At 42.8% G+C, this 18612-nt stretch overlaps 3 protein-coding genes across 15 annotated transcripts in view; 1 reads left to right on the forward strand and 2 right to left on the reverse strand.

Annotated features, from left to right (window-relative positions):
• ST8SIA5 (ST8 alpha-N-acetyl-neuraminide alpha-2,8-sialyltransferase 5) overlaps positions 1-984 on the reverse strand; it is a 76369-nt gene extending 75385 nt beyond the window's left edge. For 3 of the 4 annotated variants that reach the window (XM_083818868.1, XM_083818862.1, XM_083818863.1), the window contains exon 1: positions 845-982. The gene's annotated coding sequence lies outside the window, so the exon portion shown is untranslated. Of the gene's footprint in view, positions 1-844 lie in introns of all 4 variants that reach the window. The other variant, XM_083818864.1, reaches the window with a different exon arrangement.
• LOC310890186 (elongation factor 2-like) lies at positions 980-18144 on the forward strand. 3 transcript variants are annotated; one of them, XM_083818875.1, is made up of 6 exons: positions 980-1205; positions 6575-6789; positions 7379-7559; positions 8069-8197; positions 8702-9363; positions 17445-18144. In XM_083818875.1, the coding sequence occupies exons 3-5, from the start codon at positions 7526-7528 to the stop codon at positions 8893-8895; spliced, it is 357 nt and encodes a 118-aa protein (XP_083675001.1). In that variant the 5' UTR covers positions 980-1205; positions 6575-6789; positions 7379-7525; the 3' UTR covers positions 8896-9363; positions 17445-18144. The 3 variants fall into 3 exon arrangements, 2 of the variants coding, with proteins under 2 accessions (XP_083675001.1, XP_083675002.1); XR_014577091.1 differs by lacking the exon at positions 980-1205 and adding an exon at positions 3100-6395; XM_083818876.1 differs by lacking the exon at positions 7379-7559.
• PIAS2 (protein inhibitor of activated STAT 2) overlaps positions 10579-18612 on the reverse strand; it is a 36376-nt gene continuing 28342 nt past the window's right edge. For 4 of the 8 annotated variants that reach the window (XM_083818850.1, XM_083818847.1, XM_083818849.1 and 1 more), the window contains exons 11-14: positions 18175-18346; positions 15867-16006; positions 14036-14073; positions 10579-12607 (exon numbers count right to left, since the gene is read on the reverse strand). In XM_083818850.1, coding sequence (XP_083674976.1) covers positions 12425-12607; positions 14036-14073; positions 15867-16006; positions 18175-18346 — 533 coding nt within the window. In that variant the 3' untranslated portion in view covers positions 10579-12424. Of the gene's footprint in view, positions 12608-14035; positions 14074-15337; positions 15397-15866; positions 16007-18174; positions 18347-18612 lie in introns of all 8 variants that reach the window. The other 4 variants (XM_083818848.1, XM_083818852.1, XR_014577086.1 and 1 more) reach the window with 3 other exon arrangements.

The raw sequence follows: 18612 nt of genomic DNA on the forward strand, positions 1-18612 counted from the left end.
AAAACATAGGGCTTACAGCCCATGCAACATGAAGGTCTGAGATCTAGTTTTTCCTCCGTTATAGTACTGCTTTGAGGAGTATGGTATGACTAATACCTGCTCTTTGATAAAATGAGTAATGCCTTTGAGGCAACGTGTAATTCTGAGCTCCTGCTGTGTCAAGAAAAGAAAAAAAAAGTGCAGGCCAGAATTTCCTAATCCCATTCTCGCTTTCCACTCCTTCCGGAGCGCTTGCTGACGCTATTTTGATATCTTAAATCTATTTGATTGTATTGAACTTTATCTGATTGAGTAAAATCCTGCAAGCTCTCCTCGGTCAGAAGCTCTGCAGAAAGTACCAGGACAGTACTTTTCCATGCCTAAGGCTGGGAGCTGTTTCTGACCCGTACCACTCCTTTGGCATGGTCATTAGTCCCATTTATTCCATCCACAGAGTTTTATACGTAACAATATGTTTACAGCATAGTTGGATTTGATATTCTTCTTCTCTGACCTTCAGTTTTTAGGAAGCACTACTATATAAATTTTCATTTATCTTGATCCCAGAAGCTGGTTAAGACATTCATGCACTCACTCTGTGCTTGACAACTTAATTACATAATATTTCTAGAAGACATTTTCGGGTGAAAGTCTGGATTAGGAATGTGAAGTGTTATTACTCTAATGCCTTTAATGACAGCAAGTTATTTTTTGAAGGGACTTGCTGGCTTTGCACCTTAACCGGGAGCTGCTAAGCCATTTAACCCACCGCTAGAAGGAACCACCGAGGGGTTTTAGCCCCAAACCCGGCTGCTTTGGCCCCAAACCCGGCTGCTCAGGGCACACACCCCGGTGGAAAACCTACCGCTGGGGTCCAGCAGGAGAAAGGAGGCAGGACGCCGGAGCCGAGGCTGCATCTCCCCCTGCAGGCTGTGCCCGGGGACGGGGACAGGGACAAGGACGGGGACAGGGCTCCGCCTCGCGTCCTCCTCACCGCTGCCAGCACCTGAAAAAGTGGAAGAGGACCTGAGAAAAGCTGGGCGGCTGCCGCCGGGACTCCCTTCCCTGTCCACCCAGCAGAGCGGGGACCCCGGGGGGCTTCCGTCCCCTCCCGACACCGCGGACACGGGAACCAGGCAGCGGCTGGCGGGGCAGGGCAGGGCAGGACTGACACCGCCTCAGGAGCCCGGCCGCAGCTGAGAGAGAAGGAGGGACCCACGGCCACGGTGAGTGAGGAGGAGGAAGAAGAGGAGAAGGAGGAGAGGCGCGGCTGCCTACCCGCCGCCGTCCTCTGAGGAGAGGGCTCCTGAGGGGGGCGCGGCCGCCATCTTCTCGCCCTGCCCGCTGTGGGGGAGGGCTGGCGGCTCGCAGCGGCACTTTCGGGGAGCTTCGCCTCGTTTCTCTGGCACCCCGGCGCTGGTGTCGTCCCTCTGGAGCCGGCAGGAGGCTGCTGGGGCGGTGCTGGGCGCGTCCCCTCCCTCCCGGCATCTGAGCTTCGTTTTTATCCCCTCCGAGCTCTGTTCCTGTAAGGGGGCAGGAGGATTTGCTGCTTCCCCCTCCTGGTGCAGGGCACGGCTTTGGACGTGTCTGTGTTGCTCACAAGTCAAGAGGAAGCTTTGGGGTTAAACACTGGGCATCAGAGTTTATAAATGTGGGAGATAAAAGCATTTTTTCCATTGAGGTTGGGGAGAGGCTTTGCCTGTGTGTGACCAGACATGTACCGTGCACTATCCGCAGGGAAGGACGCCCTGACCTGAACCAGGTCAGGAGAGACAGGCTGTGATGTGGGGCTGGTTTATTTATCTGTCATTTTTCCCCTTAGCGAACCTGCCCTGTTGTTTTAAATAAAAGCAGTTTCACCTATTTTGAAGCTCTTTTTATCCTAGTGAATGAGAATTTAGCAACCTGTCTCTGTGACGAGCAGATGCTTGCATGGCTTCGCGTTTCCTGGATCTTCGGTTTTATTCCTGTAATCTTTTGCTGAACAACTGTCACAATCTTGTGCTGAAACGGGCAGTATAGTTACCTAGTCAGCTTCAACAGACGTTTAATTTTTCTTTGCTTTTAAAAGATGTATTTCTCACCTGAGGCTATGCTGCGATGAGGCAGCAGCTGCGGTGCGGGTTGCCCAAATGGCACGCAGTACCTGTCAGGAGAAGGTCCTTGTGGGTGGCTGTAGCAGCCACAAAGCTTGAAGGTTTTTGGCCGAAGTGATGTTCTGTTTGTAATAAACCAGCGATGTTTCTCCCTCCTGCAAATACCACTGCCTTCTCCTTCGCTTTTGCGTGGTGTCACTCGCAGAAGACCTTAACTCCTCTGCAGCATTGTACAGCAAGATAACTTTGATCTGGTTGCTCCCTCGCACAACAGATAAGAAGCTTTGTAGCAGTTCTACAACGAGAAACAGATTTAAAATTAAAATGGCTATTAATTTTTAATCTGGCTTTGTGCTTTCAGTTGTCTTTGTGACAAAAATTGTTGTGATGCCAATGCCTCTTTCCATTATAGAACAGCATAAATGGTAAATTCTGCATTGGCATTTGGGTAACTGAAGTGGTAAATGTATTTTACTAATACATATTCCTGAAGTTTCTGCCAGAAAACCTTGCAAGACATTAATATTAATGCTTGAATTGAGCTCTCTATGTTTTCTAATATACTATATTTTATTAACAAGCTAATTAGCAGAAACTGAACTATGCTTTACTGAGCTGTATAAACAAGAACAGCTGCTGTGATACAACAAAGTGAATTGAAAGTGAGACAGCAGTGTTATGCTCTTAAAAATACTTATTTAGGCCAATGGATTAACCAAAAGATAATAAAGGTGTGCTTGGCTGTCAATATTAACTTCATCTAAATGGTCAATGTTGATACTGACTGTTTTGGGGGAGCACTCATAATGACTTTCCTCTGTTTTTTGAAAGCCAGTGTTGCAGCAGGAGTTGAGAAGGCAAAACAGTATTGGCCTGAAGTTCCTTGTAGACACACACGGATTTATGTAGGACACAGTGAGTAAAGCACTGAAGAATGATTGCATAATCCCAGCAAAACTGAGGGGTACAGCCACGATCAGAGCAGGAGATAAACCTCTTTAAAGATTTTTGAATGTCTTTAGATGAGAATCCCTGTCTATAAAGACATCAGTAATAGCTAAAATTTTTGCAGTGTCTTGGTGATTCAGATAGTTGTGGCATTCTGGCTCCTTATTAGCTTTTAGTTTACTGAAATGGTCTGCAAGTGCCTTCCAACTTCACCAACTGTTGATGAATTAATTAGGTAAAGGGAGTGACCACATAGAACAAGTTTGCTGTCCTGTAATGCTACTTAATGATTTCATCAATGACCTAGAAGAAAATTGAAATATAACTACTGGTGAAAATGTAGATTTTTGTGCAGGTAAATTCTATGTCAATTTTTAAATAATAATTAGTCTCTGCAAGCCTTATTACTTGGTAGGTTAAATGGTTGTCCAAATCAGTTTGAGGTCAAATGCAAAGAAGAAAGATTTGGGGTAATTTTAAAGGAGAAAAGATTGTTTTCCAGCAAGCAATGACAGACAGTGAAAAGACTTTACAATGTTTGGTTTAGGCTAATTTCTTTTCTCTTTTTCTTCAGCCCTTATTGTATTACGTATGTGTCCTGAATAGGGAGCAATGAGACTTTTAATAACTTCAGATTTCTGTAGGATTTGTCCTACACTATGGGGTGGTAGCCAAGAAAATCCCATCCTCTGCAACAAATGAGCATTATTGCTCTGTTGCATAAGATGTCATTGCTAGCAGCAAACTTACTTCTAGGGCTTTAGGTAAGATTTAATTATCCTGACCCCGCGTCCCTGAACACCCCGAGGATAAGAATCCAACTTGGAGATAATTCTCCAGGTGTGGAAGCCACTAGGAGGGAAAGGACTGGTGCTTGCAGGAGCAAGATAAGGAGCGGTTTTGCAGATTTCTGTAAAATGTAGCTTCCTCCGTGCTGAAAGCTTCATGCCTAGGTGTGTTGTGTTGTTGTATTCCTGGCGAAAAGTACTAATGCAGTAATAACTTTAATGCTGGAACTTCGGCTTCTGGGAAGGGATGCAGTCTTGTAGTTGAGCAAAAGGATGGAAAGTTTGAGTTAAATTTTGTAATATGTTTTTGGGGTTGTCTTGCCCAGAGATTTGTCAGCAGAAGCTTTGAGGTCACTTACTGATGCCTGCTTCTAAACCCCCTTAACTGATGATGTTGCCCTTCTGTTGTGGTATAACACAGAGCTCTAGGACCTGGGGTCCTTCCAGTCCCTTAAAGTTGGCTGTAGATTTCCCTTCTCTTTGCCTTACCCCCCACCTTCCTCTCCAGTACTGTCTGGCCTTGCTCATCTCTCACTGTGCTTCTGTGCTCTCCTTTCCTTCACCGTGACTGAAAGCTTTTTTTGTCTCAAACCCAAGCTGCTGCAGCTCCACAAGCAATAGCACTGTTTTCCTAATGACTTCTTAAACCACCAAGCAACTACACCATAAAACTGTTGTTTCACATCCAAGTCTTTTATAATGGTCACTCCATATATCTTCTACTTTTACAACAGGGGGATATGATTATCCCAACTGGAGGGTAAGGCTTTGTTTTTAGGTACAGATCAGGGATTTTACAACTCCAGTACCATCCTGTCACAGACTATGTGAACAGCCTGTAGGAGAGCATCCAGTCAAGTGGGAGAAAAATGTGCATGAAGTTTACGTTAATGTAAATGGACATTTGTAGGAGGACTGCATGCGTAAAACATAAGGAAGAAAACTGTTATGGTTATCTCTGCTCCCTGCCCCAAAAAAAGACTTAAATTTAGCCTGTGTGTTGGAAACTTGCAGACAATGAAAAAATAAAGATTTCAGTTAAAAGTAATATCTAAAGGAATATAAAATTTAAAGTAATATTTACACTAGTTAAATATTTATCAATTAAGTGGGTAGTTAGCAAACACAAAGAGGTGGTAGGTGTACTTCTCAACACTTGTGTTCACATACGTTATGAGATGTTTGTGTGTAGCACAGCTGTAGCACTAAATTGTCACAGAATAGTGATCTTTTTTTTTCTTCTTTTTAGCACAGCACAATATAAAAACAGGAAAATGTTAAAAGTCAAATTCTTTAATATTCTTTAGGAACATGCTTTAGCAGTTTCCCAGCCCTACTTGTCACGGCAGCATGATATTCCCAGTTTACGTTATGGGAATTTGAAGTCTCCCGTAAGGACAAGGGTGGCTCACCCAGAGATTTTCCCCGTTGCCAAAGAACAGCTCACCCATGCCATCATCCTGCGCGGGCAGCCGGCAGCAGACACCCACAACATCATGGTTGCTGTCGGACCCGTAATCCTCACCCAGAGGCTCTCTACCACATCCCCCCTCGCTCCAAGGGCTGTGCAGCGTAACCTCCCTTCCGTACGGCCCAAAGTTAGGATGTGGAGTAATAAAGAAGCAGATCAGAAATGTATCTGTACGTGTACAAAAACCCTGCTTTGTCTCCTACATGTGATTATATTTTGGTCTGAGCTGGGTTGGTTTTTTTTACTAATATTTTATCCTTGCATGAAGACAGGTTCCAGGTGTTCAGATGCACTCATTAAGACTCAGACTGCGTTAGAAACATTTGTTGCTGTAGTGATAGAAATGCGTTTCTTTATTTCTCCACTAATTACAACTCCGTCTTTTTAAGTGTTCCTTCTGGTGTATTTTTCCCCATTAGAGCAACTAGTATAAACTAGTGGTGTGGTGTGTGATTTTTGTGTATGGTTAATATTCCCCATCTTTTTTTTTTTTTTTTTTTTCCCCTATGTGGCACTTCATGCATTAAAAGGATTTGCAAGAATAACCCCATTAACTGCACTTCTGTGACCTACAGGTGTCTCTCAGTACAGAACGAGACAAGCCTAGATTAGTAAGATCTCGTTGTCCTTTGCTAAGGTGTCATGTGTTTAATACATAATTGCCAGGGTCAGGTACTTTCTTCTGCAAATCGAAGGAGGGGAATAGCTCTTAGCAACAGGCAGAGTCATTATGGAAATAAGAAAAATTCTTCCTGGGTTAACGTTTGTGAGAGGGGCTCTGAAAATCTTGCATTTCACCAATGAAGTCTTTTAAAGAGGTTTTTGGCAGATGCAAACCATCAGTTTCTGGTATATTGGCCGCAGAAGAGCCAGGCCCTTGCCTAAAACACCAAAAGCCTCGGGATGTGGGGAGCAGCCTCGGAGGAAGACTTAGCAAAGCACGGGGCAGCGCTGGGAGGAGAGGAGAGGCCGTTTGTGAGAGCTCTCCTGAGAGCTGCAGCGTGCAGCTGGGTGTGCCGCTGCTCCTGTAGCGCTTGGCAGAGATGAGCTGTTCTGTCCCCACGGGGGGGATTCTCCCTTTTTATGGCAGCTAAGTCTGAGCTGTATTTTAAGGTATACCTCCACTCTTTGTACTCACAAAAACATGTCAAAAATGTGAACTATTTGTAATACTTAATGTTATGAACAACTTCGTTTCTTTAGATTGTGAATTTAGAATCAAGTAGTAAAAGTTTAAACGTCACATAGACTTGCTTTAAAAAGAAACTATTTTTTTTTCCTTCCCCACCCAGGTGAATTTCACAGAAGACCAGATCCAAGCGCTCATGGACAAGAAGTCCAATATTAGAAATATGGCTGTGATTGCTCATGTTGATCATGGCAAATCAACACTGACAGACACCTTGATTTGTAAAGCAGGCGTCATTGCTTCAGCCAGAGCTGACGAAACACGATTCACAGACACGCGGAAAGATGAACAAGAAAGATGTATCACCATCAAGTCTACGTAAGAGTTTGTTTGCCTCTTTCTGGGTTATTTTTTTGGTTGGTATTTTTTATTTTAGTTTGAAGACTAAAAAGATCATTTGCTCAAAGCCTTGCATCTTGTCAGATCTTTTTCAAGTTGATATGTGAATCAAGTTGTGCATTACAGAACAGAAGTTCACAGTCCATGTCATCTGTCTTCAGAGGGCAATTTGGGCAGTTTTGGAGTGCAGCTTGTAAGAGATATCTAGTGACAGCTCTTATCTGTTTCTCACTACCGAGGAAGATGCTTTTAGAAAGATTCTTATTAGTAGCCTTTGTTTTTACTGGATTGCTTACAGACTGATGCACTGTTCCTAAAAATGAGTTTGGTGGGCTCTGTCTTTTTAGTGTTGCCTCTGTGATACCTGCAACTGCAAAGTTAGCAAATTGTAAAGTAATTTGAAGCATGGTAATGGTAAAGGACATTTTTCCATGAAAGAGCCTGGAAAATGTATTTCATGCTAAAAATATTTATGTATCACCAAGTACAGCAGTTCACATACCAGTTTGTCTTAACTATCTTAAAAGTGACTAGAAGATTTAAGACCTACTTTAAAAATTAATTCCAGGCTATGGTGCTGGATGCTGGGAAGGAAATCTACCAGCTCAGTTGCTTAAAAATGTCTTGGCCGTGAAGACTGAGGAGCGTGAGTGCAAGTAAAGACAAAACAGGAAAAAGGAGAAGTATTTCACCTTTATGACTCGTGAGATCTGCCATGACAAAGCAGGGGACTTTTTGCAACCTTAGTGGTATGTTTCCAAGGAAAGGTGTTTGGTTTTGTTTGTTCAAGTTCAATTTTATCAGAATGCTTGTTAGCCATGTTTGAACTTGTAAGATGATGTATGGTGAGATTGTTTGTATAAAATTTGCATCCTGTAATAAATGCATTTATTACAGAGTAGAGGACCCTGCTTTCTCGTACCCAAAGGTTGTTGAAGGTATTTCACCACCCATGTGCCATTTTGCCTCACTTTGTGCATGCAAACGGCAACCCAGTCTACCCAGTGTATGCAGTATTTGGAGACTTCCTAGCCTTATGAGGCAGAGAAGTCAAGCAGACCTTCTGAAAGAGGTCCTGGAAGTGGGAGCAAAGCCACTTGTTACACATGAAAAATTTCTTTGAGAGGGGAGCCGCTGTGGGAAGGAGATCAAGTGACCTGTTTAGAAGAATTGTCTAATGCTCTCTGGCTGTGTTTTAGTAACTGGGGATCTGCTAGTTTTAAGTTGATAGCTTTTTTTTGTTTGTTTGTTTTTATAGTGCCCAGAAGAAATGGTGGGATCTGTCGTGTGCTGAACAGGAAAAGGGGACATGTTTCTGAAGAATCCCAAGTGACGGGAACTCCAATGTTTGTAGTCAAGGCGTACCTCCCTGTAAATGAGTCATTTGGTAAGATAACCTCTTTTTGTTTTGTTTTGTTACCCACACACATTTGAAAAAAAGACCGCTGCAGGGTGAAAGGGACTTAGGAATTCCAATTTTATTAGCTCCAGGTTTCTTCCTGTTCTCTCTTCACATCTTCATTTCATTGGTTTAGAAGAAATAATTGACTTTTCTTTTTTTTTTTTTTTTCTGGCAACCTACTCAATTGGGCTTTCACGCCAGCAGAGGGTGCCAGAAGGATGTGTGGCATCTTCTGCAAATTAAGACTTAACAGTGTTTATCTGGTTCTGTTCCCAAGTTGGATGAAAGAGTTTGTCTTCAGTGGCAGCTGACAAGAAAATTTGGTATTGGTATATTTAAAAGGAAGATGGGGTGTGAGCCTGAAAAGGTAGCACTACCTTACTCAGGTTCTCAAAAAAGAGTTTTTAGGGTTCTATCTATGCAGAAATTCACAATAAACCATTATTTTCTGTTGCTTAATCATCCTTTTCTTTTTCCCCTTTGCATTAGGTTTTACTGCTGACTTGAAGTCCAACACCAGCAGCCAGGCTTTTCCACAGTGTGCCTTTGATCACTGGCAGATTTTGCCTGGAGATCCTAACGATGTAAATTCTCATCCTCTGCAAGTTGTGGCTGAAACGCGTAAATGCAAAGGCTTGAAGGATGGCATTCCACCTCTAGCTAACTTCCTAGATAAGTTGTAATATATCTGTTATATCTGTTTCGTGTTGTGTGACACACTGCCCAGTTTTGTCCTGAGACCCTTTCCTCATAAAACCAAGGAAGAAAACGGAAAGTTTTTAAAATATCACATTGAATACACACAGTCTTAACATATTGGGATTGTGGCATAATCACCTACTAAAAAAAATAAAAATAATGTGTTAATTTGGTTTATGGAATTGTTGTTGTCTGTATCTTGTCTGTGATTGTTGCTGCCTGTAGCAAAAATACACAAAAAGCAGTTGTTCTTTCTAATGTTTTACTTTCCAATTTTCCTAATCCGCAATTGTTTTCTAACCTAGGAAGGAGCTCCCTTCATTGTTGCTCTTGCAGAAATTCTTGTTGAATGGTCAGTTTTTGTCCTCTCAGACAGAAGATGCGTTCACTCATTTCCAAACTTGAATCCTCTGTGTTGTTGAAGACTGATAGTGAAAGGCTTGCAGTCACAGGTAAGCTTCCTAGCATCCAGAGCCTAGACTTAAAAGCAGATTTACAAGTGGAAGTGCCGCAGTTCTTGCTGCTGGACAGGTACAGAACCTCATGTGGTCAGTGCTGTATCACTGGGCAAAGCCCTGCCAACATGACATAATTGTTTTGGACAGCTTTGTAGAAGCATGAAAGCTTGTAAACCAGTTCGAGCTAATAGTCCTCAGGTATACAGGTACGGCCTCTCTGAGACTCACATTTTAGCAGCTAGCCCTGCTAAATAAGATCGCTTTCAGCAAATGCAGAAAAAGATGCAGCATACACATGGGTGGAAAAAAGGGCGCTCTCTTGCAGCACGGCTGTGTTTGTGTGATGGTTATTCGTGTGTGATGGTCATTCTCTGAGTCCTCTCAGAGAAGCAGATACTTCCTTAGCAGAAAGAGGTAAGAAGTCATTGGACCTTTTCTGCAAGATGTTCTCCTGGCCAAAGTACTTTGATAAATAGTCAGATGCGTTTTAACTTCCATGTAGGACTTGTTTAAGGAAGAGTAAAGCAAAAACTAACCTAGATACAATGGACAGGTGTGCTTATCAGAAGAAGCACACCTGGAATCAAGATCTGTGCCATTAAGCTGGGACTCCCAGTCTCCTCTGCACCAACCACTACTTAAATGAAGGCTTTATTGTTTGGTGGAAAAAAAAAATCAAATAGGTCACGACTGTACCACACTATTTCAGCTCATTGATGCGTATCATTCACAAACAAGTAAATTAAAGGATTTAGCTATTACTAAAGCTTGATCATTACTGTGTTTATATCAACATGGTAGGAAAACTACACTGTTCACATTAACGCTTGCCTCACACTGCCCTAACAGTTTATGCCTTAACAGTTTAGTTCTCTCCTAGATGCGTAGAACACACATCCCTTAAGTTTGCATTTGATAGGGCTGTCATAGGTCTAGAAGGTTTATTTAAAACTAACGGCAGCTGCAAAAGTCCTGCCCTGACTGGCTAGAGAACACAGCCCTTTATCATCAGTCAACTGGACACATTTCACGTGCTTAACAATATTCTAACTGTATTTTATAAATACCAATGTTTTTTTTAGAGCGTATGTCCTAAAATTAGCACTTACCCTTGCGTTAAGTTTTCTGAATTATTTGTAAGGTGCTTACCTCACTTCAGCCAGATCGGTTTGTGATTAATAGTACAAACAGCATCTTCAGTAAAACAGGTAAGTTTAAACAGTTTATTCACAAAGGCTCTCAAACCTCTCCCCCCTCTGTTTCTAGTTTAAGTTGTTGTGCAGTTGTGATGCAGAGAGCACTGATCAGCTGCAGGGCATTAGGAAAAAAATTCATGAGTAGCATGGCTTTATTGGAAATAAATCATGCTAAAAACTGATCCTTAACAGGTACAAAAATTTAACAGATAAGGAAAGGAGAAGAAAATGGATGCAATATTAAGACCAACCAGTGAACTGAAGATTGATGTGAAAGATAATACAAAAAAGGCAATGAAGAATAGCAATGCAGCATTACAGATGGGAGTACAGGGCAGACAAGAGGTACAATACATCCTGCTTCAATATTTCTTATCCATATACTTAGTTCAAATACTGTAACAGTAACAGAAGGCAAAAAGCACCAGACATCTGACTAAAGAAATACAAAAATACAGAACAAAATTAGCGCAAAATGAACGCTGGAAACTAGGGAAAAGAGTAATCTCAAATACAGTTACTGAGAAACAACACTTGGAAAAGTTGCTATGTCAACATATAACGACAGTATCATTTTTCCAGCTCTATGGAAATTAGTTGATTTTCCTGGTCTGTAACCTCTTCCAATACAGTACTGCCAACATTATCCTTAGAAACGTGCAAGGAGACACTGCATATACTGAACAAAGCGGCAAATTCAGAGTAGTAAGAGAGGAGGAAGTTATTTCTAGCTGATTATGTGGCCTTTTAATCATGGCTTTTCTACTGCAGGACAAAGCATCGTTAAATCCTAACCCTAGCTCCAGTTTGGTGGGAACAGTGTGCAGCTACAGTTTTTTTCTTCCCAAAAGCCATGATTCCACTGTGGCAAGTCAGACTGCAGCATGCCCAAGCAGAACGCAGCAGTTACTAAAGTGGCAAAGCCATGGGCAAGGCATACTAGAAAACAGTTCTGCTCTGGAGAAAGTAATCGCTGCAGTCTCCACATGGGTACCATAGAAAGCATGCAACTCAGTGGTGCATCTGGGGGGGTGGTAACAGCACAGAAGGGCACCAAGGACTTTAAGGAGTTGAAAGGTTTTCTTTCCATCACCTCTTAAAGTTACCAAACCAGAAACTCAGCTATGGCTCAACTGTGCATAGTTTGGGGGTTTTGGTGGTGATGGGGAGGTGTCCCACTTCTGACATGGCAGCACACAGAGGTTGTATAATGCAAGGTTTGCATAGATAGTTTGTTCCCTCCCCAGCTCAAAACACATTAAAGAGGAAGAAGTCACAGTTTGGAGTGTTACATTTGTGAACAACATGAAATCAAGGAAAAAAAACACATTTACAGAGGCTTTCCCTACCTTCCCCAGTAAGGGGAAAGTGGGGAGCAGGAAACATAAAACACAAGTCATGGCTATTTCACAAAGCTTCATTGTTTTAAATGAAGTTTATTACAGGCCCCAGTGAAAATATTAAAAACTCACCAATGCATACACTTCTGCACCATTGTCCAGGTTGTTGTTCTAGAGTGGTTAAGTGCCTTTTTATTTAAAAAAAGTTTGTTTTTACATTATTGCTGTGTTTTACAACAAAATTAAAAACCACTTGTGGAATCTATCCAACAACAAAAAGTCAGTTTCCCCAGAACAGGCCAAAAGCATGTTCTGAAGGGGCCTTTCCTATATCAGCTACTTAATGAGCAAGAAAAAAAAATCTATCACTTCTGTTCCTAGTGTAGATGAGTTTACTCCATTTCTGGAAGGCAAATCCTTTCAATAAATATCAGCGTAACTTCCGAGATGCTGAAGTTCCAGAGATACAACAAGCAGCTCTGTGCAATTTCTCCTGGAGTTCCAAGGCTGCCTCTTGTTTCAGTCCAGTGAGATGATGTCTGGAGCACTTCCTCCGCTGCTGGTTATAACTCCTGTCTCGCTCCTGCTAGAGGAGCTAACGTGCGTGCTGCTCTCGTGGTGACTGGTTGATGTGATGATGCTGCCAGGCGTGCTGCTTGTTAAGGTTGAGGTGAGACTATCCAAAAACATAGGAGGACAGTACTGTTTGAAACAAACAATGAAGAATGAAGAGACTAACTGCACAAGGGAAATGTATGCTCTGAAGATACATCTTCCCTACAACAAGCACAAAACAGGTTACTAGCAGAACTTCATTAACACATGCACAGCAAGACCAAAGTTCTGCAAAACAGCAAGTAAGCAAGCAGAGGTGGTAGCACAAACCCTTCCTTCCTCATCCTCCCTGTTCTTTGTCCTGTTAGCAGGCTAGCTCGAGCATTTACTGGCACATTAGGAAACACTACCATGACCATGGCCCCCACCATAGCATCCAACTGGAAACCTGTAATGAATGGCTCCCCTAAGAGTCCATACTGGAAACAGCACTATTTAGAATTTTTGTGAATAAATTTAGTATCTTCACTAATAACATGGACAGTGGGATGGGGTGCACCCTCAGCAAATCGCAGGTTAACACCAAGCTCAGTGGCGCATTTGATGCACTAGAAAGATGGGATGCCATCCAGAGCGACCTTGACAGGCTTGAAGAGCAGAGCAAGGTCCCGCACATGGGTCAGGGTGATCCCCAGTACCAGCACAGACTGAGGGAGGAATGGGTTGAGAGCAGTTCTGCTGAGAAGGACCTGGGAGTGCTGGTGGATGAAAAGCTAGATAGGAACTAGCAGTGTACTTGCAGCCCAGAAAGCCAATCATACCCTGGGCTGCAAATCAAAGCCAGCAGGTCAAGGGAGGTGATTCTCCCCCTCGGCTCTGCTCTTACGAGACCCCAGGTCTGAATACTATCTTAGGGAGATAGTTTTCCCCCTTGAAGGTTGTAGCCCATCTGTGATTCTTACTGTAACTAGATCCTTACATTCTTAACGGTATAAAGTTTGTTTCCATGGAAGGAAAAGCACTAACTGGTTACCTTTGACCTACAAAATTTGTATAAACTCCGTTGGCTTTGGATTGTAAGTAAGTGATGATAAGTAAGGCATCAGTAATCATGCTAAGGGACTTGTGGAAGTGTCCAGTAACATGCCCAAACTACTGAAGATCCCATCACTAGAAATCAACATCATTAGAACTCAATCCACAACTGATATCAAAACCAACTGTGAAGTATGCTTACAAAAATTAATCTGGCCTGCAGATACAGTGTGAGCTAAGCATGAATACATGGTTGTATTCATGGCAGCACCATGTGTGCAAATATCTGCTTCTGTAAGGCAAACTATCAGTAGTTTCCTGTGCCTGGATTTGTCATAGTGAAGTCAAACTGAATCTTCTCTATGCATCTTTTCTTTTTACCACCTCTTGTTGGGCAAATGCGTTGTCCTGGTCTGTGGTTAGGTCTAAGCAAGTGGACTGCAAGCACGATATGGATGACAACATCCTGACAGTTACTCAAGCAGCACGTCACAAAAAACAGGCTTAGAATTTAAGCCCACAGCAGTTCAAAAAACATACCTGTGAATCAACTGGGATTAGTGAAAGAAAATCCAGACCTAGAAAGAAGAGAAGGATTATAAACTGATGCATCTTTCTTTACTTCATAAACAACAAGTTTAAGGAACTTTGTTGTTGTTGTCGTAGAACAGATTTTGCAATTGCTATACAGTTTCTAAATGAAGTGTATCACTGTGACACCACTCTCAACGACTTCAGGCAGCAGCAAAACATGTTTTCTAGTACAAGTGGCTCTTTTTAAGAATGAGAATGACAATGATGTATTATTCACTGGATATTGCAGGGTGGTTCAATGTGGTTGCTTAGATGGAGGTTGCCATTTGGAGCTGTTGGTTCATAATGCAAGTTTCACTGCATATTGTACCTGACTTGGCCAAACTGGGACATGAAGAGTGTCATCACATTAAAGATGCTGGAATGAAGTAAAGTCACAACATGCACAAGTCCAAAAACAAGCAGCAGGTCTCTTCCTCCACCCATGGGCAGCCAATAAGGAAACATTTCTAATATCATCCCCGCTTTGTGTCTAGACAGATAAAAGGAATGAAGAAGAGGAAACTACAAGTAGTTCAAGGTATATCCTCTAAGAGCAGTGAGAAACAGTGCCCGTCTTATACACCATTAGTGTGTAAGCATTTAAAGCAAGATGTTTAAAAATATGAAACCAATGAGAAATCACAGCCTTTTTTGTTTTGTTTTGAAATCTTGGCCTTGTGTTTGCTATGTCAAGAGAAAGAAATGATAAGCTTCCTCCCTCCCTCTCCCATTACCCTCCAGCTTTGTTCTGGCCAGTGGCATCTCTCCTTTCCTCCATCAGAGAAAGTTAGAGACAAATTTTGAAGGAGTTTTAAGCCCAGCTGCTTTTATAGAATTCGGAGCTTTTGGTCATGCATATGCTCAAACTTCAGTTGATAAAGATGAACAAAACAGTTCTAGGCTTCCGTTCTCTCAGCTTAGTCTCCTATCCAATTTGGAAATACAACAGATTTCTTACCAAGGGAGAAGTGGAGGGAGGGAGCAGTAAGGCAACCAAAATGGACAGAGAAACAAAGGGAATGATATCCATCCCCTTGCCAAACCGGTACTGAAAGAAGAGGAAAAAACCCAGAGATGTTGCAGGGGAGAAATGGAGACAGGCAATGGAGCAGGTGAGGGAAGTACAGGAGGCCCACGTGACACCTCTTGTCACAAGTCACCGTTTCCTGGGCTCTGGGTTCACTACAGCCGGCAAAGAGAACCCCCAGAGTCCCCCTACACAATTCTTTTCAAGGAGCCAGGATAGAAAACAATCAGTATCCCCACCTTTTGTCTGATATTTAGCAGCAGTGTTGAAGAATACATCATAGGCATTTAGGGTATGTCTAGGTAAAGAAAGTCAATAGAGGTCAGCTTACATATTGTAGCTCACCTTAACCTTTTTCATACAGTCTAGACAGAGCACCACTAGAATCGGCTAGCAGAAATCTCTACATTAAGGGCTGGGATGAGTCAGTACCATTATATTTCTAAAACTTATACAAGCAGCTACTCTCCCTCACATCTACCACATGTAACAATCGGACATTTACACAAAGTCTAACTGAAGTGTTTCTGGCTGCCATTCCAGAGCGCCAGTGTCAGGGCATACCCCAGAAACAAGGTTTTTCACATCACTGTTGAAACACAGTCTCACACTGGGAAGACAGCTTGTACTAGACTTGTCTAGACATCACATCAGTGCAATGCTACATACAGTCTTTTCCCATTTAAAAAACTTCATCTCCAATTTTTTTACCCACCCCACAGATTAATAAGGCTGTCTGAATGCACATGAAAAATAGACAGCACCTACCTGGCAAGTCCGAGGAAATACTGGATATTGGTGGGTGATGGAATGGCACTGGGTAGTCTGTTAACGAAGGAGGAATAGCAGCAGTATCAACCGTTGTCACGCTGGGCACTCTGACAGTAGATGGCTGATACATGAGAACCCTGTTTCAAACAGCATGGGATGTTACAAACGGCCTGGCCATTAGTTACAGAGGAGAAATTATGCACGGCTGTGCACTCTCATTCACACAGTCACTGTGTCACAACACAACTATAGCGTGGCTACTCACTACACAGTACTCCACTCTAATTTCCTCTTTCATAACAGTCTTCATAATAACATGATCGTATCTTGGCTCTCAACAGCAGCTGTGACATAAGAGCAAGTTGGCATTAAAACAAAGTACAGTGCTGGAGTCACTGACAACAGTCCAGTCGGGATCAGGAGTGGCTCTCTGTATCTGCAGATCAGCCTGGGAGGGATGCGCAGGTAGCCTGAGCCAGGAGAAGGGCACTAAGTTTCTCACATCACTGTTCCTCAGGGATGACCTGTCTTGCCAAGGATGCAACTGACATGATTCAACCCCTGGAGCACAGAATACCAATGCAGGAGTTAAGCATCGAACCCATCTCTGCTCACAGCTGAACCCAACCTAAGCTCAGCTCCCCAGGAGCACACAGCCAGTTAAAAGCTCTCTGCATTCCCACCTTCTGCCTGATTCTTTGCAGCAACATTGAAGACATCACAGGCAATCAGGCAGCCAGCCACATGCATAAAAGTGTTTCATAAGCTTCCAGTCAGGTGAAAACACCAACAGTCCCACTCCCACATGTCCCGCATCCCCCCTTCAGCCCACCAACCAAGTTATCCCCTTGTTTTCCTCCCCAGACTGCTCCACTGTGCATTTATGCTACTCCTGAATTCAGAAGCTTGGATTTCAGACCCTCCTTTCTCAAGCCCCTCCTAAATTTCAGAATATTCACTTCCTACCAATGGGGGGCCACCCCATAGTTTTTTCTAAAATTAGCATTTCAGGCAATATTGTTTACAGGAGATGAGCTATTCTCCAAAAGCCTCTCAGACTTGGATTTGAAGAACGAAACATGCTGTTTCCGTACCCAAACAGTAAGGAAAACTGTCACAGAAACAAGAAAACTCAGTCCTTTTACACTTATGGTTGTAGGCTGACATCTTGGACAAACACAAAAGCATGGAAGGAAGGCCTGGTGCCTTCTGAAGCTTCATTAAAAGACACATTTGTAGCAATTCTTATAAATATAAGAAAAGTGCCTCTTGCAAGACTGCTCACAACAAGCAACAGCACTTCAGCATCACTGCTGAAAGCAGTTGATGACCAACTATCTGGTTGCCAAAGAGCACACATTCCTGTAGACTACAGACAGCACACCTGCTCATCACTTTGAGAAGTGGCAGAACAGAAGAGTTTTGGTTTCATTACTACTACTTTAGTAAAAGACAAGCTACTATACTGAGAGACACATACCTCATCCATGCAGCATGACTAACCAGAAAGCTGACGCTTGAAATCACTTTGCGGAGCACTGACTGAATGCCGTTTTCTCCCTGTGCACCCTGCAGCTCTCCTGGGCCCTACAGTTTAAGAGCAAGAACTTTGTGGAAGCCACAGACCGTGACTGCAGCCAAGTTGCACCGACTGGGACAGAGGGGAGAAGGCACGACAGTGAAGAAGCTGCTGTCCCTGCCAGTCATAGTGCTGAAGTTGGACAACTACAAAGTGGAGTTGACAGGGGACTTGGGGAGCTGTCTGTTGTGCCAACCAAGGCGCAGAAGTGACTGAAAACCAGGGCCAAGCACCATTCCAAGACATCCCAGATTTTAACAGGGAGACAGGAGAAAAGCTTATTGCCTTGAAAACAACGACGCGCCTCCCTGCCAGGACTGACAGAACGGATGAAACGTACAACTTGGCCTTCTTCCTGGGCACCAGAGCGGATAAGGAGGGGGTAAGGCAGTGAGAACAGCCTGTAAGACGATGCTAACTTTGCAAGAATGCATGATGCTCCTGCACTTGGGATAATCTGAAGAGAATCCTGTCCAATAGCTTCATCAGTTTCTTTTACTATGGAAAAACATCCCTACAAACACAGCAACAGTGCAAGTTTTTTGTGAGACATAAAACTATTTAATAGAGTTTTGCCTGTACAGAGGTACTGTAGCAATACAACCTTCTGCAAAGAGAGGCCTAGAAATTCTCCTCTGGAAGGAAAGAGCTGCATACCAAAGAGACTACAAGTGCATATCAGTTTATCTGAGACATTATGGAATAACAACTTTAAAATTGACAAACCCTTTGGTTGGGCTTCCTTGTGTTTCAGACATAAATATGCACTTCCTTTTGGCAGGAGGATCTTCTTCTTCATCAGAAGAGCTTTCAATTGTCAAGTCAATCACATCAACTTTTTTCTTGTTTACCTCGTTGGCCACTGTCACAGAACACGGTTTGCTAACAACACTGGAACCTAAACCAGAAAATAAAATACCACTTTTTTTTAAAAGGCATTTGACATCAGCTGTTTCAATTTGCAGCAGAAACAGTATCTCAAATACTGTTTTAGCTCATCTTCCTGACCACTGCAGAGGCCATCATGACTCTGGACCAGTTTTATTAGTAGTATTCTGTGTCACAATGAGAATTATTGAGCACAAGCTTTAATCTTCACTTAACAGTTTAAGGACCTATAACAAGAGCAACTTTTTTTTTTTAGGTGCTGTTATAGAGAACAAA

Source organism: Anser anser, assembly GCF_964211835.1.
Source record: "Anser anser genome assembly, chromosome: Z".
NCBI lineage: Eukaryota > Metazoa > Chordata > Aves > Anseriformes > Anatidae > Anser > Anser anser.

What these genes read in the sequence shown, in the direction of transcription:
- LOC310890186 (XM_083818875.1), top strand. Translation starts at nt 7,526, where the DNA reads ATGACAAAGCAGGGGACTTTTTGCAACCTTAGTG. An exon ending in GACTTTTTGCAACCTTAGTG is followed by an intron (nt 7,560 to 8,068) that starts GTATGTTTCCAA and finishes TTGTTTTTATAG; the next exon opens with TGCCCAGAAGAAATGGTGGG. An exon ending in CCCTGTAAATGAGTCATTTG is followed by an intron (nt 8,198 to 8,701) that starts GTAAGATAACCT and finishes CCTTTGCATTAG; the next exon opens with GTTTTACTGCTGACTTGAAG.